The 24,806-nt window shown below is 43.6% G+C and overlaps 7 protein-coding genes across 8 annotated transcripts; 3 read left to right on the forward strand and 4 right to left on the reverse strand.

Moving 5' to 3' along the window:
- Nucleotides 1-694: 694 nt before the first annotated feature.
- On the forward strand, nt 695-2,800 carry LOC108568771 (telomerase Cajal body protein 1). Its single transcript, XM_017930052.1, has 5 exons — nt 695-1,173; nt 1,239-1,516; nt 1,631-1,803; nt 1,984-2,148; nt 2,216-2,800. Exons 1-5 carry the CDS (start codon nt 830-832, stop codon nt 2,429-2,431), a joined length of 1,176 nt encoding a protein of 391 aa, XP_017785541.1. The 5' UTR covers nt 695-829; the 3' UTR covers nt 2,432-2,800.
- Nucleotides 2,801-3,330: 530 nt separating this feature from the next.
- On the reverse strand, nt 3,331-7,810 carry LOC108568803 (nuclear RNA export factor 1). Its single transcript, XM_017930093.1, has 8 exons — nt 7,638-7,810; nt 7,250-7,539; nt 7,088-7,174; nt 6,601-7,035; nt 6,426-6,535; nt 4,453-4,489; nt 3,966-4,382; nt 3,331-3,905 (listed from the first exon to the last, which is right to left on the reverse strand). Exons 1-8 carry the CDS (start codon nt 7,693-7,695, stop codon nt 3,453-3,455), a joined length of 1,887 nt encoding a protein of 628 aa, XP_017785582.1. The 5' UTR covers nt 7,696-7,810; the 3' UTR covers nt 3,331-3,452.
- Nucleotides 7,811-7,913: 103 nt separating this feature from the next.
- LOC108568804 (pre-mRNA-splicing factor Syf2) lies at nt 7,914-8,807 on the forward strand. Its single transcript, XM_017930094.1, has one exon. It carries the CDS (start codon nt 7,988-7,990, stop codon nt 8,681-8,683), a length of 696 nt encoding a protein of 231 aa, XP_017785583.1. The 5' UTR covers nt 7,914-7,987; the 3' UTR covers nt 8,684-8,807.
- LOC108568805 (group XIIA secretory phospholipase A2) lies at nt 8,725-9,597 on the reverse strand. Its single transcript, XM_017930096.1, has 2 exons — nt 9,279-9,597; nt 8,725-9,211 (listed from the first exon to the last, which is right to left on the reverse strand). Exons 1-2 carry the CDS (start codon nt 9,514-9,516, stop codon nt 8,820-8,822), a joined length of 630 nt encoding a protein of 209 aa, XP_017785585.1. The 5' UTR covers nt 9,517-9,597; the 3' UTR covers nt 8,725-8,819.
- A 56-nt stretch (nt 9,598-9,653) lies between these two features.
- LOC108568806 (glutaredoxin-C4-like) lies at nt 9,654-10,550 on the reverse strand. Of its 2 annotated transcripts, XM_017930098.1 has the most exons (3): nt 10,456-10,550; nt 9,976-10,099; nt 9,654-9,916 (listed from the first exon to the last, which is right to left on the reverse strand). In XM_017930098.1, the coding sequence occupies exons 2-3, from the start codon at nt 10,075-10,077 to the stop codon at nt 9,716-9,718; spliced, it is 303 nt and encodes a 100-aa protein (XP_017785587.1). In that variant the 5' UTR covers nt 10,078-10,099; nt 10,456-10,550; the 3' UTR covers nt 9,654-9,715. The 2 variants fall into 2 exon arrangements, with proteins under 2 accessions (XP_017785587.1, XP_017785586.1); XM_017930097.1 differs by lacking the exon at nt 10,456-10,550 and having other exon boundaries at nt 9,976-10,272.
- A 798-nt stretch (nt 10,551-11,348) lies between these two features.
- LOC108568802 (Golgi-specific brefeldin A-resistance guanine nucleotide exchange factor 1) lies at nt 11,349-18,142 on the forward strand. The gene is made up of 7 exons (XM_017930092.1): nt 11,349-12,146; nt 12,207-13,540; nt 13,614-13,940; nt 14,006-15,872; nt 15,934-16,100; nt 16,160-16,903; nt 16,965-18,142. The coding sequence occupies exons 1-7, from the start codon at nt 11,612-11,614 to the stop codon at nt 17,469-17,471; spliced, it is 5,481 nt and encodes a 1,826-aa protein (XP_017785581.1). The 5' UTR covers nt 11,349-11,611; the 3' UTR covers nt 17,472-18,142.
- Nucleotides 18,143-20,484: 2,342 nt separating this feature from the next.
- On the reverse strand, nt 20,485-24,332 carry LOC108568786 (protein-serine O-palmitoleoyltransferase porcupine-like). The gene is made up of 7 exons (XM_017930069.1): nt 24,123-24,332; nt 22,315-22,377; nt 22,091-22,257; nt 21,825-22,032; nt 21,537-21,759; nt 21,373-21,479; nt 20,485-21,312 (listed from the first exon to the last, which is right to left on the reverse strand). The coding sequence occupies exons 2-7, from the start codon at nt 22,329-22,331 to the stop codon at nt 20,661-20,663; spliced, it is 1,374 nt and encodes a 457-aa protein (XP_017785558.1). The 5' UTR covers nt 22,332-22,377; nt 24,123-24,332; the 3' UTR covers nt 20,485-20,660.
- Nucleotides 24,333-24,806: the final 474 nt, after the last annotated feature.

Genomic DNA, 24,806 nt, shown 5'->3' on the forward strand with positions numbered 1-24,806 from the left:
ATCTTACTTTATATAATATAATATATATATATATTCTATCCAAACGGCATCGATATTTCGTGAGACGCTGGAAACGTGGAAATCATAAGGAAATCAGCTAATTTTCCGCACTCTCGATTCAATCGAATTCAATTGACTTAAAAAAAGGACGCGCACTTCAATGGTGCCAACCGCATTGTTGCAGTAAATGAGAATAACAAAAACGCAACAGAAAAAAGAGAGCAAAAAATGAAATGCGCCATTTTGGACGCGACCAAATTACAAATAATGCTCTGGTTAAAATTCCAGTAAAATTACTCACTCTGCTAATTGTGGAAATCCAATTGGATTGCAATTCGAGAATTCATTACTTAAAATGTTTTTTTCGAATATCCAAAACATTTACACACGCCGACGCAATAAGAATCGGTCCGCGACCCAGCGTACCTTCTTGCAACACAGAGACAATAGGTGATGCCAACTGCTCGAGTTTAAAGTCGATTGTGAAACCAGATTTGGTTTTGTTTGAAGTATACAAAATCAATGATTAAAATTATGAATTAAAAATAGATTATATTGCTAAATATATTGTGATTCGCGTGATTACTTGTATATTTAATGTGTATTCTGTGTTGTTTATAAAGTTTTGGTGCTTTTTATTATTGAATGTTTGCAGCACCATTAACCAAGTGCGTTTTGTTGCGTTGGTAGCGCCGTCGGTTACAGATCGATAGGATTTTAGCGAGTGGCGGTGCTGTCAAATAGGAAAATCCATTCGATAATAATATTTAGTGCGTTCGAGATTAGTGTTAATTATCTTTGCAGGGTTATAAATAATAGTTGTTGGAGAATGGGTTCTGAGGCGGTGCTGGAGGGTCACTACGTGCAGTACGCCCATTACAATTTCGAGAGCACCAGTGTGGAGTTAGGAAGGGCACAATGGCCCAACTACGATGACCAGCACTACCTCAGGTCCTGCAAGTGGTCCCCAGATGGCACATGTCTGTTGACCGTAGTCCGAGGGGCTGGCATGCACGTCATGGAACTGCCATCGGATCTGTACAATGGGGACTCGATCATGAACAGCAGACAGATTCAGGCCCTGATGCCAGCGGTCAGTGTTCCAGAGAGTGGACTCATCTATGATTACTGCTGGTACCCTGGAATGAACAGTAGCACAGCGGCCACCTGCTGGTAAAGTGTTTTTACATACTCTTTCTCTCTTGGTAATTAATTTGATTGATTTTTGTGCGTTGCAGTTGGGCGGCTTCTGGACACGAGGGCCCCATTCACTTGTGGGACGCATTCAGTGGTGAGCTGAGATGCTCGTACAGGGGATTTAATAGTGTCGATGAATTGGAGGCGGCGATTAGCGTAACGTTTTCAGCTGATGGTCAGAATATTTTTTGTGGTTACAAGAAGAATGTTAAAATTTTTAGTACTGGACGACCGGGACGGGAATACGTTGAGTACCCTACCAACCATCCAGCCTCCTGTCTGGTAGCCAGCCTCGCGCAACCCGGTGTAGTTGCAATCGGTATATACAACATACATATATGAGATAACGTTGACGAACGAATATATAAATATAACAAAGACGAGAAAGAGGGGAAACATGCAGATGACAATAATAACTGTTGTCGTGTTTCAGGTACATGGAAGAATTCGATAGAACTCGTGAGTCAGTCGGACGGATCTTTCAGGCATCTGTGCAAACTGACTGGACACAAGGGCGGTGTGACGACGATGGCGTTCAGTCATTGCGGTATGCGTCTTTACAGCGGAGGCCGCAAGGACAAAGAGATCATCTGCTGGGATCTGCGTGTAAGAAAGAAAACAAACAAACAAAAACCTATGCTAAACACATATGTTTGCGTGAGTGCGTTCGCGCACATCACCTTATATCATCATCATCACCAATATTTTTGCGAAAAGGAAATGATTGGTTCTCTCTCGTCGACGGAGTTTGTTAAGTCTTCATGATCGCTTCCGGTTGTTTTGCAGGTGCCGGGAAGGCCTCTGTTCTGCGTACCACGAGACGCCAACACCAACCAAAAGATCACCATAGACATCTCCAGTTGCGGCAAATGGTTGGTCTCCGGCGGTACCGACGGCAAAGTGCAGGTGTGGAACGTCGAGGAAAACAGCACGCCCACAACGCACTATCAGGTAATAACGATACTCTTAGTTGTGCATTTGCATAATATATCAATTCAAACGTCTTTTTTCTTTGCAGTTACCGTTGCACAATGATTGCGTGAATGGCGTAAGCCTGCATCCGTACAGACCGGTGTTGGCGACCGCCAGCGGACAGCACCACACTCTCGACCCGTTGCACCACACGAGGAACACGCAGAGCTACGAGAACGCTCTCTGCATGTGGTGGGTGGGCAACTCGCACGATGATCCCGATTACATCACGTCCATCATAAAGGCGGCGTCGAACGTGTGACGTGATGCGTATTGTTTCAACGTCGCCGCCGCCTGCACCATCATGATCATCATCACCACAACATGCTCCTCCAATCAAAGTGCGAGTATGACGACAATCACGCCTCCATTCATTCGATCCGTTTCCATTGCCAGCCAATAAGAATTGATGATGGTGGGACTATGGACGTTACTTTTGGTGTTGTTGTACAAAATAATTACTACTAATTAATAACATTAATCAGCAAACAAACAAAAGTATATAATTATAAAAATATTGATGAACTAAACACGATAATCGTTGTCGTCGTCGTCGTTTATAACAAGACTGTGTCTACTATTTCTGCTCGCGTTAACTCGTTTCATTCGTACCTATTTTATATATATATAATCAGAGTTTAATTTTAAACAACAAAAAGAAAACTTTTATTCTTAGGTCTTGCAAGAAAAAAGGAAATCAAACAATTTTCTACTTATTATTTTCACTTCGTTTCTACATCGGTCTTAAAAATACTATATATATATAATATATATTTGTGTTATTTTCAAAGTTTTTTTTTTCTTTTCATTCTTTCTTATCAACTATTTTTCTCTCGTAGCTTAATTATAATTATAGGAGTAGTAGATTTAATTTCACGGATGAATGTTTTGTATTGTATATAAATATATAGATGCGGAGACAAATTATTCTATGTTTAAATATATATATATATATATAAAATATATAGTTTTATGGAATAAAAACATTTTCGTTTTCTTAAACTATCTCACTTTTGCACCAACATCCTTCCTTCTTCGTAGTAGTAGTAGTAGTAGTACTAAACTACTTATACTAAACCAACAACAACCACTCGTTCTCACTCGAAACACTATTTGTTCTTTTTTTTAATATAAAAAAATAAGATAACATTCAATCTCTCATCAATCAATCAATCGAAAACTAACTTAATATAATATATGTAACACATTATTTTTGATATCCTCTCAATAATCTATGGCGACGATCGAACGGTTCTCGGTGTAGGAAAGAGAGAGATGTGCGATCATACGAACGCTTCCTGCGGAATGAGACCCTTGTTCTTGGCCTCGGTGAAGACAGCGCCCGCCATCTGATAATCCCAGTTCGTGTCTTCCAGACATTTTCGAGACCACTCCGGGTTCATGCCGGAGTCGCGCTGCATCGCCTGTATCATCTGCTGCTTGACCGCATCGTCTGGGACGGGAACTGCCGACGAGGAAGGACCGCCACCACCGCCGCTCGTGTTCAGGTTGGGCGAGGTCGCGGGCGTCGGCGGTACGATCTCCACGGTCGGAGTCTTGAAGGCTTCCTTGATCTGCGCCTCGGTGGCGTTGCTGATGTGCACCTCCTCGTTGACGATGCAGTAACCGCTGCCCGAGGGCACGATCACGAAGGTGCGCACAAAGTAACGGAGCGGAGGTCTCTGCTTCGCCGGCTCCTTGAAGATGCCCGTCACCGTCACCAGAAGCAATTGTGGCTGCGGAAAACAAATAAAAAGAGTCAATAATCAATGATTAGTGTGCAGTAGTATGCTTACAGTGAATAGGCTGAGATCGACCGTGAAACTGTTCATGTCGTGCTTGGTGTGCGGCATCTCGTCCAGGAAGGTGACGATCTGCAGGTTGCCGTGCTTCAGCATTTTGGCGCGACGTTCGCTGTCGGTGACGCGCTGCAGGTTCCTGTTATCCGTCGCGTACCACGTCAGAAACGGGGGATTCCTCGAGTTCTGTCCGTACGGATAGGCCATCGTCATAGAGAGCAACGCGTTCTCGTGGTACGCCTGCAGCAGCGGTTTGCGCGAATCCGAATCGAAGATGATGAAGTACTGCTCCATGAATTTCCTCATTATTGCTTGACCTTCCGCGCAGCACAGGAACGTCTGCTTGCTGGGTGGAAGTCTCGCAACATCGTCCTCGATATCGAAAGAGATCGGCGGCGGCAAATCAATACCATCCTACAACAATCGATATTAATAATCAGAGCGCACAAAATCCAACCAATACAAAAAGAGAAAGAAAACTCACCAGTTTGACGACCTTCGGCAGCCTCTTGCGGACTTCGCTGTAGACAAAGAAGACACTCGCAGTTATCGCAACATACATCACTATACAACCCCTGCTACTACATCCAACTCCAGCACAAAAACAAAAATATAATACATTAAATATATCCACCAACAAAACAACAACTCCCCCAGCAATGTCAAAATAAGTTGACGAGCCTCAGAGCAAGATGTTGGCTACTCGACGATCTTTTCATCCTGCAACAATCTCTTCTCTGGGGTATACACACATACACAAATGGAAAATTCAATCATTTTGTAGTGAAGAAAGCAATTGCACTCTCCTCCCCATCGATCAATCATCATCGCCCCACGATAATACCACCATCATACCATCAACGCGATTTACCACCTGCAGTCAACAAATTAAATTGGAAAAACCTTTTTTTTTAATTGCAGCTTATTCCAAAGTTTAATTATGTACAACTGGAAGCAACCATTGCAACTCAATTTCATTAGTTACAAGCAAACAACAACAATGATGACGGTGGTATCAACAGAATATCAATCAATCGAGTTAACAACAACAACAATTACAAATTCATTACACAAACAACAACTCCATCTGATATATCCCAATTTCAAAATATAAATAATTATTATTTTAAATTAACATCATAAGGGCAATTCTGATCTTCCAGATCAATTTTTGTTTACATCATTCAAAAATGCATTTTCTCTCATTTTTTTTTTTTCGATTTGCATCTACAGATTTCTTCACGCCCATTTAATTGCATCATTACGATAATTGAGAAAAATTCGAAACTTCTTCCGCGAAAATTGTAAATTGAGAAATCCAACCCATCGGTGAATCATTGATAATTTTTCTCCAATCATCTCATATCTTTTGCTTATTTTTTTTTTGGTTTGTGTGAAGGAAGGACCAAGTTCATTTTTTGTTTAGTTTCTTTTTTCATCGTGTAAACTTGCAAGGGGGTGGTGGAAAGAGTGGAAATGTGTTGCACAGCTTCGTCATCTATCTTTTTTGGATACCTCGAAACCGGCCACCCCGCGTGTGCGCGGAGGGCGCGATTTCTACGGGGCGTACGGGCGGCGCGTCCTCATATCTGGCGCGCCCTTCGGATAAAAAAAGGAGGGACGATGTCCTCCCCCCCTCGATCAACAAACGAAGGGCGTGACGATAGAACAACGAGACTCGTGTAACGAGCGCGGACGAGCAGGGACGAACCCTTGTTCGTTCGTTGAACTACCTCCTCTCTGCTTTCTTTCTCTTTTTCGGATCGCGACCGTCTCGCGTACGCCCGATACGAAGAAGAGCGTCAGCTGCAAATCACACAGGTATAGGAGGTAAAAAGGGGAATTAATCTGTTTTTTTTTTGGACATTAAATTGAATGAAAACAATCAACGACAAATCGTCACCTGGTGTTTTTGAAATGCAAGGAGAAATGAAGAAATGTCGAATTTTCCATTAAAATAATACATGCTCGCTATTTCGCACAGACAATATTACCACGAAGATGTGAAGAAAGCTGAAGCAATGAAAAAATGCATTTTCAACCCGATCTTTCTGCTCTTTTCTCATCTCACCTTTTCTCCAGATTCAGAATTGCCTTTACGCAAAGCACCACATCAAACGGCATTATCTAATTCTAAATGAATCTGTCGATTGAGATTACCCACAGATGAAGTTATCCAATTGTAAATAGATCTTACGCAAATTGCAGCGCACGATTGATGGAGGTATGGCGCAATTGCTTTCTTCAGAAAACTAAAACTATTCCATTCAATTAGTAATTCTGATCGTACTTTCTTCCATCTTCTAATCTGCGACCTTTCGAATAAAAGTCGATCGAGACTCACCCTCAGTGTTTCGTGAATCTCTTTCTCTCACAGATTATTCATAATTCCCCCACGGAATTTAGAAATTTCCGAATCAACAACGCATTAGTACATACTACCTGCTGATTTGTTACCTGATATAAGCGGTTTGGTCTTTGAATTTGTCGCAGAGTGGGTTACCGTCGAGCAGCAGATCCACGACGCCCAATCCTTTAAGACTGTCCAGCTGCGCGATATCCCTCAACTGGCCAAGAAGAAAACGAAGAAATTTCAATTGCATAATTTGTAAAAAAAACTATCAAACTGTACCTTATTGTGCCCGATGTGCAAGACCTTGAGATTCGGAAGCAGCGTGGTCATATCCTTGAGCGGAATCAGCATGTGTATGTTGTTGTTGCTCAAATTGAGCGCCTCCAGGTCCCTTATATTCTCGGAGATGATCTCCAGCGCCTGCCGACAGATCTGATGCTTGGCCAGGGCGCAGAACAGTTCTTGGAGGACGGGATCGATGTGGAAACGGGTCAGGTCGAGCGCCTTCGTCGTCGGATTGTAACGCTTCATCATCGCCAATTTCATGCGATCCTTCAGCTTCAGGCTAATCTCCACGTTCGGCATACGGTTCATCACGCGCATCATCAGTTTAAATCCATCGGCCATCTGAATCTCTTGGTTCAGATCGTTGAGCTTATCCGCGACCTTCGGATCGTCCACATAGAAAGTCACCATTGTTCCGCTCGCCGTCCACTGTTAATAAAACACATATAAGCAACGATTCAAAAGTAATGGATAATCTTACGTTGATTGGGATCAGTGGCAGCGGAGCTATATGTTGCATCAGCATCTGTTCAATAACATGTCTCTCGTATCTATTTCCATGTGGCATCTAAAATAAATATGATAATATATTAATTATTACATTTCTAATCAGCTGAATCATAAATGTGATATATGCACTTACATAAACAGAGTACCAGGTTATGGGCCCGTGCATCAACTTCCTCTTGACCCTGCCACGAGCAGGAGCAGGTGATCCACCACGGGTCATCCTCTTGCCACCCTTGGAGAACTTCTTGTTGTTGTATCTGGCCCCGTTGAGGCTGCTCCCCATGTCGATGTCCTCATCCTCGAAGTGAGACTTCAACGAGTTCGCCCAATCCTTTTTCGAGTTGTCCCTCTGCGTGGGATTTCCGCCTCTGCTCGACTTGAAGCTGACGCGTCTCGTCGACTCGCTGCTTCGAAAGTCTGGCTCTGCAACGATGAAAATTACACGTATAGTTTCTAATCACGGTTGGCCGTGCCATGGCGTGGTGTCGCAAAGAAAGTGAAACATGAAGAATTTACTTTACCATTGTACTGATTCCTCCAGCCACCGCCGCCACCCTTTTTACCATTTGGTTTAGGCATTTCCGCAGTCAAATCTTTAAAAATCACAACTGGTTTGCACACGAAATTTGTGGAATTTGATGAAGTGCAAATGCGCAGCAAAACTTGACCTGCCTGCTCCTTGTCAAATGAAAACGGCTGCTGTCGTTAAAATGGCGACCGATATTGACGAAAAACCAGCGCCGCCAACATGCAAATAATTAATCTGTGCGTATTTTTATTCTACCAAAGTTGGTAGCGATACGTCAAAACAGCGTACGAAGGTTATGTTTGTTGTTTTCGTTGCTATCCATTAACAATTCAGTGTTGCACGATGAGCGGTGAAGGTTCTTCTTCCAAGACGATGAGTTTCGCAGAGAAACAGAAGGAGAGGATGAGCAGAATGAAAGCGCTGCACAAGCTGCGAAACGAGGCGCGCACTCACAATCACCAGGAGGTGGTGGCAGAGGATGCCAGGATGAAGCTGCCCACCAACTACGAGAATCGCAGGAAGCAAGCGGACTGGATATTGAAGGACGACAAGGCGAGGAAGGAGGCTCAGAGCAAGGGACAGGACTACGACAGGTTGAAGCTGCTCGAGGTCTCTGCACTGGACGCACAGATGCTGGAGAGGAAGAAGAAGAAGAGGAATCCCGACGAGGGTTTCAGCGATTTCGAGGCGGCCACGGCGAGACAGTACAACAGATTGGTGAGGGGTATGGCGCCCAAGGATATGGACCATTACGAGGAGCAGAAGGAGAAGTACGGAGATGCCTTTTACGGGGGCAAGCATGTGATAATACATGGGTTGCACGAGGACAGGCCACAGGCTGTTGATAATATGGTTAAGGATCTCGAGAACCAGATTAGCAAGAGGGAGAAGTTCTCGAGGAGGAGGACGCACAACGACGACGCTGACATTGATTACATCAACGAGAGGAACGCCAAGTTCAACAAGAAACTGGACAGATTCTATGGAGAGCACACGGCTGAGATCAAGCAGAATTTGGAGAGAGGCACAGCTGTTTAATGTGTGTTTTAGTGATAATGTTAAGTTAAGATCATAGGGAATTCAAAAGTTACTTTTATGTATTGATAATCTTTTCCAATTTTGTTTGTTTGTAAATAATTAAATTAACAATGATTGTGTCTAATTGATTCGTTCATCACAGTTCGTCGGCTCCGGTTGTCCTGTACTTTCCTTTCTTTTTGCTCGTCTCTGTGGGACCGCAGTAGCAGGCATTCTTCTGCGCGTCCAGATAGGATTTGCAACCCAAGGTGAGGGTGCCGGTGAAGAGCATCTTCGCGGCCCCTTTGCACGCGACGACCCCCGTCTCACCGAGCCTCTTCTGGTTGCCATCACAGAGCTTGTACAGGCACCTCTTGAAGTCCATATCGCACACCTCCTTGTCCCTGCCGCAACTGTCGTAGCAGACGTCGTGAGCGTCGCAGCATTTCGTCATGTCGCCAACCGGCAAATATTGGTTATCAATTTTCAACCCGAGAGAGCCGCATCCGTTCGAGGAGGCCCTGTGATTTCGATCCGGCTTCGGCGTCACTATCACAAATTAACAACAACAACAATTAACAACACATTAGAGATTATATTCATATGTATATATTACCGTTAACGTTCGGACACTTGAAGATGCAGTGCTCCTCTACGGCCATATGAAAGACATCGTTGAGCCCGTTCAGATTGTTGGCGACGTTGATGATGTTCTTGACGGCATCCCCGAAGACGTTCTCCGCCGAGATCACCGCATCCCGCAGATTACTCAGAATACCAGAACCGTAACCGGAATAAGCGTACCCGACGAAGGTCAGCACGTAGATCGCTATCTTCCCGAACGGAATTTCCATATTTTTCTTGTGCAATTTCCGCGACGAGATGATGTGGACGTTATTTCCACATTTATTTATAAACGACAGTTGGCCGTGCGTGCAATTTCAGATAAAGTTAGACAACCAAACCACCACCACCAAAATCAAAATAATTCTCTATTTAAATAATAATCATTTATTATCTTTTTGCGCATTTCTTCCTATAGCCTAATAAGTATTATTCAAAGTATTTCTCCAGCTTTCCGTTCTCGTACAACGCTTTGACGTCCGACCCGCCACCTAGACATTCTCCCTTCACGAACACCCTGGGCACGGTCTTTGCACCTGTCAACTCTCCCAGGATGGCTTGGATCTCGTCCGCGTCGTCCCTCTTGTCCAGCTCGATGGCTGTGTACTTTTTCTGGCACTTTTCAAACACCTAAAACCAAAAATACAATTAATCAATCTATCAATCGCAATTGAGCATCTTTCACTCACATCTTTCGCCAATTTGCAGTAGGGGCAGTAAGTCTTCGAGAAGATGACCACCGCGTCGCTGTTGATCCATTCCTTGACGAGGGTTGCGGTCGGGGAGGCCATGTTTGCGTGCGTAACTTTCGAACTGAAAACTCCCATGATTTTGTTTCTTGTTTTTTTGTTTGATTTTGTTTAATCTTTGCTTTTTTTTTTGTTCTCTCTCTCTTAATTTTTCATAAACCACAATCTAGGTGAGGCGGAAACGTGAATCATTAATAAAAATTGTGCAATACTAGTGTACATAAATTCCAGTATTATTCATTTGTTTACATAGAAGCCGCACAAACAATTAAAGGACGGACAAATTGCGAAATCTCTGCTTTCAAAGGCAAAAAACACATAGAGACAAACAAGCTGGTTATCACACGCAGAGAGAAAAAGGCAATAAATAGAAACTCGCTTCTGATATGAGTTTATAGACGAAAGATTGGATTTACTTACGAATTTAACTTCGGAAGAAGGACTGGAATGGAATGGAACTGACGTCGTCGACGACGATTCTTAAAACCGGACTTGACGCAAACGAAATAGTTCAAGGCCGCCTTCCACAACCTTGATCAATAATTCTAAACGTCGTTTGGGTGGCATAACCAGATCGCGGAAATTACAATTACCCAATTAATTATTCATCGACACGCACGCATCGCTTGCGTGTCTCCAACACCTATCGTTTCTACTGATTAATTGGATCGCGTTCCACTAATTGCATAACAATGCATAATCACATAATTCCATTGTTTCGCATATTAAAAGTCTTAATTGATCATAATATCATCAAGTCAACTTTTAATTTGTTGCACTTGTTTAATTGTTAAGAAGAATAAGAAGAAGCAAGTAGAAAAAAAATGTAGCAGTTAAAAAAAAGATAATAATCTGTTTTCTTTAATAAATATAATCTGTATATTCAGAGTGAATTCAAGAAATAAAGACAAAATATTAAGTTGTTAATGTTAAGACAAAGACGAAGTTGGTTATGCAACCGATGACGCCTTTTAGAGTTATTTTTTTCCTGTTGATTACTAGTAGAAAATTATTTCGGTTAGAGTAATTGTAACGTGGTGCTTGCGTAATAGTGGTTGTTGTTCTGTTATTTTTTCATATAATTAGTTAAAAGTTTTGAATTTTTAATTGGTGTGAAGTTGGTTGCTTATAATTAATCCAATATAAATTACGTTTTTTTTTTTCGATCAGTTTGTGGATTAATTGGGATGAATTTAATTAATAGTTGACGGTGTTTTCGTTATTGAATCGGATTTGCGCGTCGTCGTCGAGTGTGCGAATTTATTTTTGCTTGAGGTTTTCGGCAAGGCGGCGGCAGCAGCGCAGCAGCAGTGTGAAGTTGGAACGTCAAAGTTTGACGTGGAATCATACAGCTGTTGTAGAGTTCTATTTTTCTCTGTACTGATGTGTGTGTGTGTTTTTCAATGTTGGTTCAGCTGTTGACGTAGGCTTCGATAAAAAGAGTTTAATTGGATTGTCGGTGGTATGATGTAAAAAGTGCGGCACAGAAGATCGAAGAAGTAGAAGAAAAGAAGGATTCGTGTGAAGAGATTGAGAGATTTGCGTGGAAGAAGACCTGGGGGACGTCGCCTGAGAGATGTCGCTTCCAGGGAACGGAATATTCGTGGTGAAGGGGGAGATGTCCATCCTGCTGACGGCGATGCGCAGGGGCAACAATCGTTGGTCCTCGCATCACCACCACCAGGACGACGATCAGGATCCTCTGGTGAAGGCGTTTCAGGATCTGAAGGAGGTGCTGAATCGGATAGACGACCTGAGACTGATCGATCCCATAGAGTTCCTCGGCCCGTTCCTGGAGGTGATCAGGTCCGAGGACACGACGGGCCCGGTGACCAGTCTCTCGTTGTCCGCCGTGAACAAGTTCCTCTCGTACGGCCTCATAGATCCGACGCACTCTTCGATACCGCTGACGGTGCACAGCATAGCGGACGCGGTCACGCACGCACGCTTCGTGGGCACGGACCATTCCTCCGACGGTGTCGTACTCATGAAGATACTGCAGGTCCTCAAAACGCTCACGCTGTCACCGGAAGGCGCCTCGCTCACCAACGAGAGTCTCTGCGACATTATGCTCTCATGCTTCAAGATCTGCTTCGAAACCAGACTCAGCGGTAACTTGTTTTTAATTAATTAGAGAAAGACATAATACAATTTTGAATGTTGAATTTTAGATTTGCTGCGAAGAACTGCAGAACACTACCTCAAAGACATGATACAGCTGGTGTTTATGAGGTTGCCGCAGTTCCCTGAAGTGTTTTCTGCCAATTTCAAGCAACTGAAGATGCGACCCGGAACGATGGTGGATCACGGCAGGGTTCGCAAGAAGAGTCTCGCTAGTGGTGGTAGCAGCAGCAAGCTGAGCTACAAGACGACCAAGCCGACGAAGACGCCCGTCGAGAGCAAACCGGAGGAGAAGAACGAAACGGAGACGCAGACACAGACCTCTGTGAATATACTGGACATGCAGGGTTCGATATCGAATCAAATCGGCGCCGCCGCAATGCAATGCGATATCAGCGTTCAACAGCAGCAAAAAGACGAAGAGCAAGAGGTCACGAAGATCGAGGGCTCAGAGGAGAAAGATGATAAGGAGGATGCTGCTGCTGCGTCGGAGCAGAATCAGCAGCAGCAGCAGGAGGATTCATCGCAGGAAGAGTATATTAATCAGAGGGGGATTCGTTTCACCCAGCAGCATCCGGATGATATTCCCGCTTTGGTTCCGTACGGTTTGGGTTGCGTTTACGAGTTGTTTCGCTTTTTGATCAGCCTGTGCAATCCGCTCGACAAGCAGAACACCGACGTGATGATCCACCTGGGTCTGACGCTGCTGACGACCGCCTTCGAAGTCGGTGCGGACAGCATCGGCAAGTACACCAGTCTCATGTCGCTGGTGAAGGACGAACTCTGCAGAAACATGTTTTCACTTCTCGGGACGGAGAGGTTGTCCGTTTTCGCCGCCGATCTGCAGGTGTGCTTCCTGATGTTCGAAGCCCTCCGCACTCACCTCAAATTCCAATTGGAGTTCTACCTCGGCAAACTGGTGGACATCATCGTTTCCGACTCGCCGAAGGTCACGTACGAGTATAAGGAGCTGGCGCTCGATAACATTTTGAATCTATGGATGATACCGGGCTTCACCGCAGAACTCTACCTGAATTACGACTGCAACATGTACTGCACGAATCTGTACGAGGATCTGACCAAGCTTCTGGCAAAGAACACGTTTCCTGCGGCCGCAGCAGGAGGAGGCGTCTACAACACGCATCTGCTCTCGTTGGACGCCCTCTTGACGGTCGTCGAGAGTGTTGAGGCTCATTGCGTCGCCGAAGATAAGCAAGAGGCTGCAGTTGCGGGCGCTGGCGCCGAAGAAGAGATCGAAGAGGGGAGCCGAAGCATCGAGAATATACGCGATTTAATTGGCAAGGATTCGCTTAGCAACAGAAGGAAAGTCAGCGAGAATATACCGAAACGAGAGGAGCTTTTAGCTATAAAGGATATAAAGAAGGTAACATACACATCATTGGATGATTTTATTGTTTATTTATTTGTGTATTGGTATTGTTGTTGTTGCGATGCAGTGGTTGCCTACCGGTACGGAGCATTTCAATCACAAACCGAAGAAGGGCATCCAGTTTCTGCAGGAACACGGCGTCCTCAAATCGCAGTTGGACGCGAACGAGGTGTGCGCATTCCTGCGAGAGAATCCTGCCTTGGACAAGAAGATGATCGGTGAGTTCATCAGCGGTCGCAACAATCTGCAGGTGCTCGAGGCGTTCGTGAAAATGTTCGATTTCAACGAGACGCGCATCGACGAGGCCCTCCGTCTCTACCTAGAAACGTTCCGGCTTCCTGGTGAGGCTCCATTGATATCGCTCATCCTGGAGCAATTCGCCGAGCATTGGCATGTAAGTTTATAATAAATAATTCATTTACTTTATATAATAACTATTGATGATTTGTTTATTTGTAGAAATGCAATGGTGAACCGTTCGCAAATGCCGACGCCGCCTTCACTCTCGCTTACGCCGTCATCATGCTTAACGTGGATCAGCACAATCACAACGTGAAGAGACAGAACAATCCGATGACACCGGAGGAGTTCAAGAAGAACCTGAAGAAGGTGAACGGCGGCAACGATTTCGAGCAGGACATGCTCGACGAAATGTACAATGCTATTAGGAACGACGAGATCGTGATGCCGGCCGAGCAGACGGGTTTGGTGAGGGAGAACTACCTGTGGAAGGTGCTGCTGCGACGGGGTGCGTCCAAGGATGGAAACTACGTGCACGTTGCCAGCGCCGCCTACGACGTCGATCTGTTCAACATCATCTGGGGTCCGATCGTCGCTGCCCTCTCGTTCGTCTTCGACAAGTCCGAGGACACGAGCGCCGTCTGCAAGAAGGCTCTTCAGCAGGGATTCGCGAGATGCGCGGCAATCAGCTCGCACTTCGGCATGACCGACAAATTGGACATTCTCATGGCGACGCTCAGTAAGTACACGCTGCTGCACGGCGGACCCAAGACCAACGGCATTACCAATGTAACTGTGCACCTGGGGGCCAACGACAAAGCGCAGATGGCTCTTCGCATCGTCTTCACGCTGGCTCACCAGTACGGAAGCGGTATCCGCGAAGGCTGGAAGAACCTGTTCGACATGGTGCTGAGTCTGTACAGTCTGAATCTGCTGCCGAAGGCTTACACCGAGGCGGAGGACTTCATCGAGGGCAGCGGTAAGATCAGTCTTGTCTACGAGAACGTGCAGCAACTGCAGAAACAGGACACCGGCCTGCTGAGCAGTCTCTACTCTTACATGGTCTCATCCGAGAACATTTCGCGCATTCCCAGCGCCGAGGAACAAGTTTACATTGATCGCGCTATCGGCTGCATCGGAGAGTGCGGTTTGGAGCAGGTCATCACCGACTCCAAGTTCCTCGATGAGGACGCTCTCAACCATCTGATTCGCGCTCTCATCGATATGTCGCGTGGCCCGGACGTCGAGAAGGCCTACACCACTTACAACGAGAACGTGGCCGTGTTCTTCCTGGAACTCCTGGTGAAGGTCGTGTTGCAGAACCGCGACCGCGTTATGATCATCTGGCAAACGGTCCGTGATCATCTCTACACACTGATGATGAACGCCTCGCATTTCGATTACCAATTTCTGTTGGAGAGATCGGTGATCGGACTGTTGCGTCTCGCCATACGTCTGATGCGCAACGAGGAGATGAGTCCGGTGGTGCTGCAGTCGATGCGAATGCTGCTGATGCTCAAGGGTTTCACGCTGCATCGCATCTCGAGGCAGATTTCGTTCGGGCTTTACGAGCTGCTCAAGACCAGCGCGCAAAACATCCACACGAACACCGACTGGAGCATCGTCTTCACGTTGCTCGAATGCGTCGGAGCTGGTGCGCAACCGCCCAAACCCATCGTCGACGAGACGCAGCACACCGTCACGAAATCTGACGGAGAGTCGTCACCGGGCGTCGCCGAGGAGGAATCGCCCAACTCGCTGAAGGAAAGAGGTTACACCTCGGATTCGGAATTGAATCGTAGATCGCAGAGCCCTCTCCTTGTGCCGGGAACGCCGCAGAACGGTGGAGGATGGATCCTGGTGGGTAACGAGGGTGAGGTGCAGCCGGTCCTCGGTCGAACGTTACCTGCTCACCAGTACAGTTTGGCGCTCGAGATAAAACTGGGGCCGCACGATCCGATCGGCCTCGTCAAGTGCTGCGAGAGTTTGGCATTCCTGGTACGGGACGTAGCTCACATCACTCCCTACAATTTCGATGATTGCGTCCACTGCATTCGAACCTTCGTCGAAGCGAGTCTAAGAGAAAGTAAGACTGGTTCATCACATCATATCGTTTATATCTTTGCTCATTGCTCTTTCTCAATTAGATAAAACGACGAAACGAGTAGGCGCTGCAGGCGGAAGAGACTCGAGGATGCGTCGGAAACCTCCTCACCGGAAACTTCATCATCGCAGTCCCGCCTCCAGCCCGGACAGTCAAGAACAAAGCGACGACGAAGATATTCCAGGCGCTTACCATCAAGTTACCATTCAGGTTAATATTGATGCAATCTTGTTGAATTGTTTTAATTGTATTTGTATGTGTTGTTGCAGTTGCTTGATTTGATGCATACGTTGCATACCAGGACTGCGCAAATCTTCAGGTGGTGGGCGGAAGAGGGCGGAGAGGTTGCCCAGCAGGTGTCGCTTTGGACTCAGGGTTGGTGTCCGCTGCTGCAAGGAATCGCCCGACTTTGTTGCGACAACAGAAAGCAGATCAGGATGAGCGCCATCACCTATCTGCAGAGGGCACTCCTCGTCCACGATCTGCAGACGCTGAACGGTCCCGAATGGGAGGCGTGCTTCAATCGCGTCCTCTTCCCGCTGCTCGATCAGTTGCTTCGTCCGATCTGCGGCAAGGAGCAGACGTCCTCGCTGGAGGAGACCCGAATGAGGGCGGCGACCGTCCTCTCCAAGGTGTTCCTGCATCACCTCACGCCCCTTCTCTCGCTCGCCACCTTCCCGCAACTCTGGCTGACCATTCTGGATTACATGGATAAGTACATGCATGCGGACAGGAGCGATCTTCTCGCCGAAGCTATCCCCGAATCGCTGAAGAATATGCTTCTCGTGATGGAATCGGCGGGCGTGTTCGAGGGCGCTCCTGATTCGCAACTGTGGACTCTCACCTGGGACAGGATGGCCACCTTCTTGCCGCACATGAAGGAGGAGCTGTTCAGGGAAAAAGAGCAAGCCAGCAATGTCAAACAACAACAGGAATACTTGCAGCAACAGCAGCTGCAGGATGCGGTGAAACCACCTGTAAATACGTCACCTCTGTTTGTACATTTAGGCCAGGTAAGGGAACTCGATCGGTATGAATCATCGTGTAAATGCTAAATCGACGTATCCTCTTCAGATGGTATCGACTCCGATCGGACCGCCGACGACGCAAGAACCGCAAGAGTCCTCTCCGAATCATCACACGTTCCCCATACTGTACACCCCGCAGATGGAGCCACCGGTGAGCCTCTACTCGGAATACATGGGCAACCCGTACAACCTTCCGACGCTGGATAACAGCATGCCGACATTTCAGGCCCCCCTTCGCGACAATGAGACGGATCTACAGAATGACGGACGAAACGTTGACGGCGGTGATCCAAAGTTACAGACAGATCTAGTCGACAGCAACTGCAATCCAACGACAATTATAACGACGACGACGACACAGCAGCAGCAGCAGCAGCAGCCGCCGCTTCCGCCTCCTTCTACGTTGTCTACTTCCTCCTCTGCGAACCTCTTCCAGTCCGGCCACTATTTCTGTGGGGAACAGACGCAGGTGCCCGGTGCTGAAATCCTCTTCGGCTCCAACAACATTCCAATCCTCACCACCGAATCAAACACAAACAACAAGTACATGTGAATCACACATGACCATGTTGATGATGATGATAATGATGATGTTGATCGAAACGTGCATCCAATTACGTGCGTCAATTACGAGATATGCCAAAATTAAGAAATACATCCATTGTCTATTGATTTTAACGAAGCCGTCGAGGGGAAAGATTAAGAGACGAGACGAGATATTGTTGTTGTATTAAATATTATTACTGTACATACATACATACATTATATACATATATATATATATTACAAATCAGAAACTGATGATGAAAGAAACGACTAGTAATTTAAGCGAATATCCTGAAGATTTCCTAATATCAGTATGTATGCAACCCAAATAGCCCCAAAGCGTTTGAATTTCTTTGCTTAGTTCACGCAGGAAGTAGATGGCGCTCCGTTGTAGCTTCATAAAGGAGCGACGCGCTGTTCACATTCGAAGTATTACAATTCAAGTCGAACGAGTGCATCGCTCCAAGTTATTACGATGCAATTAGATTTTGCACGAGAAGACACACAACTTAACCAGATCTACTGTTCAATTCCAATCAGAAGATGGAAGCAATCCAAACGAAACCGATTTAACCCAACAAAACCAAATCCCTTCGATCCGTTGGCTATAAGCGGGCTGAACTAAGTAGGTTCGACGCCAACAATGAATTCTCAACTCATCACTCGACCTGAGAAGAAGACAAACCAATATAGAAGAAGAAGATTTAAAAAAAAAGAAGAAGCGACGCCGCCATCTCGATGACGCACGCACACGAGAAAACTGTTTGAATTTTTGAAATCAAATTAGTTCGATTGTATTTGCAAGAGAAACTTTGATTTTATGGCGAATTATAAACTTAATCAATACAGAAAACGATGCCATTTTATGATTTCTTTTGGCGAATTTCTCAAAGATCACAAACAATATATTAATGTTTGATGAACTACATAATGTCCAAACTATTATCGAATATTTAACCTCCTCTCAGATTATCTTTGATAAAACTTGTAATATTTAAACAATTTCGAATCTTCTTCAAGACGATTCTATCAATTTAAGTTTTTGAAAATTCCTCAAACTTTACAAATTACAAACAGAAATTCGAGTAGGTGATGCTTACGATATTTCTTCAATTCGATGCTAAAGTGCAAAAATCCAAGTGACCGTTGAGAAATCTTTCCAAATTGCTTTGTTTTTCTTCAACTCTTCAAAATTGCATATTCGCAACATCAAATAAACAGTCGTTTCCTGTTTATAAAGTAAAGAAAAACAAACGAGAGTCAGTCACATATTTATTTTAATTAATCGCATTCTCCGTTACAATCGGACTTGAGTATGTAATCGAAAGCTTTTGCTGCTGTTGCTATGGTGAAAGTAAACAAATAGTGCACAGGATATTACGTTACTGTTGACGTAGCCATGGAGATAATAAATAACAGAGAAGGCGGCGCGTGTTTACTGTGCAATTCTCACGTTACGCGTACAGTAATAGTAAGCAGTTTCGTTATCGCTTGGACTGAAAACAATGGCAAAGACGTAAATATTTTGTTGTTGCCACGCAACGAATATGCACTCCCCCACCACTATTTTGAAATTGGGAAGAGTACATAAGAAGAGGGTTTCCTCTTCTCCACGTCCACTTCCAGACTCGATCTTGTGCTGCGAAGTCCTCGTCATTCAAATAGATTCAATAATCTTGAATAGATTATGTGTTCTCCAATTGTCACTAATCACAAGCAAACACAGTTTCCAATTTGTTTTTATTCTTTTCGAACAACATCAATTGTTTTTGAACAAAGCAACCGTTTCTTTTTGTTGTCGCTGCTGCTGTTAATAGCAATTTTTTTTTATTGCTGCAGTTATTTGTTCTTGTTGCTGTTGGTAACCGTTCTTGTTAACATCATTTATTACCTTTTGGTTATAATGTATTTGAAACTAATTTCACGGTCCGAATGACATGTGTCATTTTTTTTAAATTTTTTCTTAAATATTCGCAAGCAACCTTCCGTTTCCGGACGTTCTTGTTCCATGTTCTTGTTTATTTTTATCATTGTAAACTTCTGATACATCAAACGACAGAGAGATGTCACCTCACATTTTAAACATTCACAATCGTATTTTGTTATTCGCGTTATTTTAATTAATTAGCGACATCTAACGACTCTCATCCGTTCCATTTTTGAATTGATGTACCCATTTTTCGCAGGACGCGAGAAATCCTTTTCGTTCTTTATTATTATTATTAATTGGAAAATTTGTCTGATTTACAATTCTTATTTAATCACAATCACTATTTGCTTCTTTCGTGCACGTCACTTTCTTTGACATTGACGTGTGCAGAAAGTTTGATCTTTCCGCTGTCACAATTTTTAATGACATCTTATTGGGGTATATTAATATTCTTCTAAATTCTTACAGTGTTTCTAAACGTATTTTCTTGAAATCACTGAAATGATCTTTCGCATAATCTGTATGCATATTCCTCATCATTTTCCATTTCCAACATCGATGAACTCGAAGTTGTAGCATGAACACTACCGAAAAAAAAATAAATAAAACAAATTTTCCTGCAAATATTAATGTTTCATGGCAAGAGCTTTATATTATTTATTTTATCTTGCCAAAAAAAAAAGGAAGAAAGAAGAGATGAGCAGAACTTTTGCACGAATTTAATTTATCGACGAGATGCTTCTGTAAGCTGCAACAATCTGATTGCATAATTATTATTATCTTGTAAAAATTTGACAAAAAGAAAATCCCCAAGAAAAACAAAAGATTTCAGACAGAAGACATTAAGTTTAGAACTACTGTATCGATTGTACAAAAACAAAATGTTAAAACGAGAGAGACAGAAAACAAAACGACGCCACGTTCGTATAGTTTCGTTTCTATTTCTATTTCAATGAAAACATACAAATTTACTTTTATTTTACTAAGAAATTGCATATTTCTATGAAACTTTTTCATTTTTCCGAAAATCGCTTTTCTTCTCTTTGACATTAGAAAATTGAAATCTATCCAATTTGTGACAAGTGTCAGATTTTGACAGAATGCGCAACTTCTGATATTCAGAATACAGTTATCGTTACTTTCTAACCGTTACTTAGTAACAAGAAATAGATAATAATTATAAATTATGTTTATTTATTGATTGAAGTATGTATATTGTTTGGTTTGCTTGATGGTGATGATGATGATGTTGATTGATACTGTTGTTCATCTCGATATCCACGCGAAGGATATGCAGAAAACGGCGATGAGATGACCGACGCCGAAGAGTTGCGTCCATCTGTCGTAGATGTTCAGCAGGATGTCGCGGGCGGTCCGATCCTCGCCGACGTCGTCCATCAGACAGCCGACGTACGTCAGCAGGATCATCGTTGACAGCGTGAAGAGGGCGTTGCAGGCTGTGGCGAGCAGCGAGCGTCCACCGCGAGAGTGCTTGCAATTCCTGCAGGCTTTCACGCGCACGCAACAGTCGAGCAAGCTGGCGACGCGATCCTGGAACTTGGTCTGCGCGTAGGAGAAGACGCCCAAGGTGAGAAGTACGACGGACACCTCGACGCTCATTCCGTGCAGCATCGAGGAGGCGAGGAAGGTGACGGTGATGGCGGCGAAGTAGCCGTGCGGCAGGACAGCTGGGAACACGTACCGCTTGAGGAACGTGTGCGTCGGTACGTTCCAATTCGTGACGACGGAAGCCAAAGATCGTGGTGCTTCGATTTCCAGCGGATTGGCGATCGCGTACGTCCAAGGCTTCTTCGCGTCATCGCTGAATCCTGCTGCGACCATCGCCGCTGAAGCCGCGTACGAGATGAAGTAGTGGCTCATCCTGAAGCACAACGCCTGCCTGAACGCCACAACGAATCTGCAAAAACAATTGATTAAATCTCTTCGCAACCATCACCATGGTTACTATATAACATACACGTTGTTATGGTCGTCGAGCATGAACGAGGCTATGCAGTTGCTGCAGCAGGCGAAAATCAACGACATCGACGCGTACTTGATGACGCTCCAAATCCACTCTACGCCCTATATTTACCAAATTGAAACAGTTTTATCAAGCAAGATGCAGATAATTCCTCTTACCAAGACTCTCTGCGACCACGATCTCGCCTTGTACTCTTTAAAACTCATCCACGGTCCGAGCACCACGTTCGCTGGACACCACAGATATCCGTTGTATTCCAAAAGCGAGGGCACCTCTTTACTCTTATGGACTTCGCAAGCCAACGAGATGATCTTCATCATCGCTATCATCACGACGCTGCGCATCTTCAGCCAAGCCTCTCGATCCGGTCCAAAGAATTCGCTGTCACCATATAAATTGTTCTCTCTTTGATAACGATTTTTTTTATAAACTTTGTTAACACTCACCAGAAGATCAGAATGAAGGCGAAGATCGGTCCGATGACGACGATCGGTTGCATCGATCTCGCGTTCAGATGGTGCAGAGCGTTGTGCGACAGCAGCACCAGCGGTATCACGAAGAGGGCTTCCAAGCTACCCCTCAACGCGAAACCAAAGACGTACATCAATCCGAGGATTGTCGCAATTGCGTGCATATTATGTTTTCCGTGTGCGACTAAAAGTAAAAATTTAATTCCAAACACAAACACAGGAATCATCATTAAAATACTTACAAATTTTCGTTAATCCGTTAAAGGCGAGACAATGCAGCAGCAGCACCAAAACAAAGTGCGACGTCTGCTTGATGGTCGGCAACGTGCAGTACTCGTACACACGCATGAAATCGTCCTCAGTCTCTTCGTAATAAACGTAATCATCTTCGATCATATCTTGATAACTTCTGCGAGGATTTACAAGAAGTCAACACAAACAACAATACGAAATACAAGCTACTTACTCTTCGGAATACATCATGAAACTTTTCTTTGGATTCTCCTCCTCGCTGCAATTTCGCTCGCGCCTGAAGCAAAAGTGTTCAAACGACTGAACAACTCAGAACTCAGAAGAAACAAGGCTCGGGAAGGGATGAAATTTAGAAACAGGGAAGGGATCTTTATAGCAAACGCTCATACCTATTTTTCTACGAATAATTATTTTCTTAAGTAAACCTTCTTCGTTTCTTTTTTTTTTGTTTTTAAATTTATCCTCGACGTTTGCAAGTGTCATCTACACCGATGCAATGACAGATGTCATTTGAAATTTTTCGACTGTTTATTGCAAAATGTCATATCGGAAACAATGAAGAAACAAAGAACGATCGCTCGATGAGCCATCTTTATTTTTCTTACAAACTGCTGTCATCGGTGAAAATTTCGAAAAGTTTAATAAACAAATTGCACAAAATCTTTAGCAAATACGAATATAAATGATTCATTTTTTCTATTCTTATATATTGGAACCTTTGGACCAAGTATCATCCACGCACAATCATCTCTCTATTAATATTCGTTCGCTGTATACTTGACAACGTCGACAAAATTATAAAATTTATTTACCATACAATTTACCATACAAAATTTCAAAACGAAAATCCATCAATCGGATTTATCTAAGAAAGCTTTTGAACTCGTTTCGTTTTGGCAACGGATGCTTTGATTTCAATATGTTTTCTTATTACTGCTTTTATTCGTTAATGCCAAAACAATCATCAGCGGAAAGAGCGAAACCTACGAAAATGACATTTCTCAACGACACTTCAAAACTAATGAACTGTCACTGTCAAATTATTTGAAACGTCAATTATGAATATTGACATAATTGACGTATTCTATATTACTTTAGCATAATCGCTGATGCTGAATTTTCTTTTCTAAGGAAATTATATATGTTAAATTAACTGTCGTGTCCCAGGATTCTAATGTCTCTTTTTAAGGAATGCTCGTGGTGAAGTTGGAGTTTTTATGATAATTTCTATGTTTTTATGAGTCTAACTAGGACTCTGGAGGACTCGCCTCTAAGACTAAAAGTAATTTGGACTGGCGACTAGCTAATTTGGACATAAACAAAAGTAATTAAGAATAATCGTTATGCAATGGGATCTTCCTAAGTGGCATTTGTACTAAGTCTTAATGACTTAAATACATGCACATATACAAAACAATAACGGTTATTTCATCTATTTAGACACATTTTTTTGCTTGTATTTTCATCTTCTCTTTCTGTATCTACACTATAAAGTGAAAATCTAATATTTCTTAATTTATTTATTTTTTTTTTGGATAATTAATTACGAGTCCGTTAAAGTCGTTTCAATGCTGCGATAATTGCATTGAAATATTATCATTATTTGTGATTCTTATATTTGGAAAACATAATCCAATTAAAAAAAAAAAATCTATTTTCGAAACGAAAGAATCCCGCTTTTCCAATCATTTATCCCGGTTTTATATTTAAACGCTCGTTTCGTGGGAGGCGGCGGCGGCGGCGATGCAAATGACGATCGTAAATAAAAGAGAGCGACGGCGACGGCCGTCGCTGAAGCAACAAACGTGTGTATCTTGAATTCGTTGAATTCCACCACAGACACGTTCATTTTATCTCGCACTTTATTTATAAAACGTTTTTATTACGCAAATTTACGAGCATCCCCCCCGTGAATAATTGTAATTTAAAATATATATGTATATATCGAAGGGGATGATTCTTTGGTTGCATACCATCGAAAACAAGTTTTTATTTTAAAATTCATTGTTTGTTTTTTCTTACCGCGACGCTGCAGAATTCTGGTTGTTCGTTTCTTTGTCGGCAGCTTTGAATGTTACATCTGCTTCATCGTCGTCGCTATTGTTATTATTAATATTTTGATGATATTATTTTTGCAAATATTTGTCGATTTGCAAATTTACTCCTTTGTTTTTTTACGAAGATGACGACGTGCGACGGCGGCGGCGGCAACGGAACATCCACATGACGCGCTTTGACATGTGTCAATATCATCTGGTGATGGTGATGACGGTGCCACCTGTCGAGTGCTATCATCTACTAAACACTTATATACAAATACAAATCTCGAATGACAAACTAAAACGGAACAAACGTAACGTAACGTTAAAAATGCATTATAAATATTTTTTGTCGAAATATCTTGCACCTATAGTTTCAATGAATGAATGATCACAGATCGCCATAAGCTGCTCCGTCGAGTCTTAAGTAAATTGTATTTAAGTTTCGAAATACTTTGTTGTTGTTGTTGTACAAAATAAGTCGTTGTGAATTTTTTTTATCTAGCTCTGAGAAGTTATAGTATTACCATATTTCTACTGTTATCGTGGGATAGACATTTTTTGTGCTGCAAATCGGAAATGTCATTTCTGACGTTACTGCATATTTTATTTACCAGTTTGAGGTTGCGTGCTTTGCGTCATATCGGAAATGTCATTTTTGACAGTC

The sequence above is a fragment of the Nicrophorus vespilloides genome, unplaced genomic scaffold (assembly GCF_001412225.1).
Source record: "Nicrophorus vespilloides isolate i.1.1-1 unplaced genomic scaffold, Nicve_v1.0, whole genome shotgun sequence".
NCBI lineage: Eukaryota > Metazoa > Arthropoda > Insecta > Coleoptera > Silphidae > Nicrophorus > Nicrophorus vespilloides.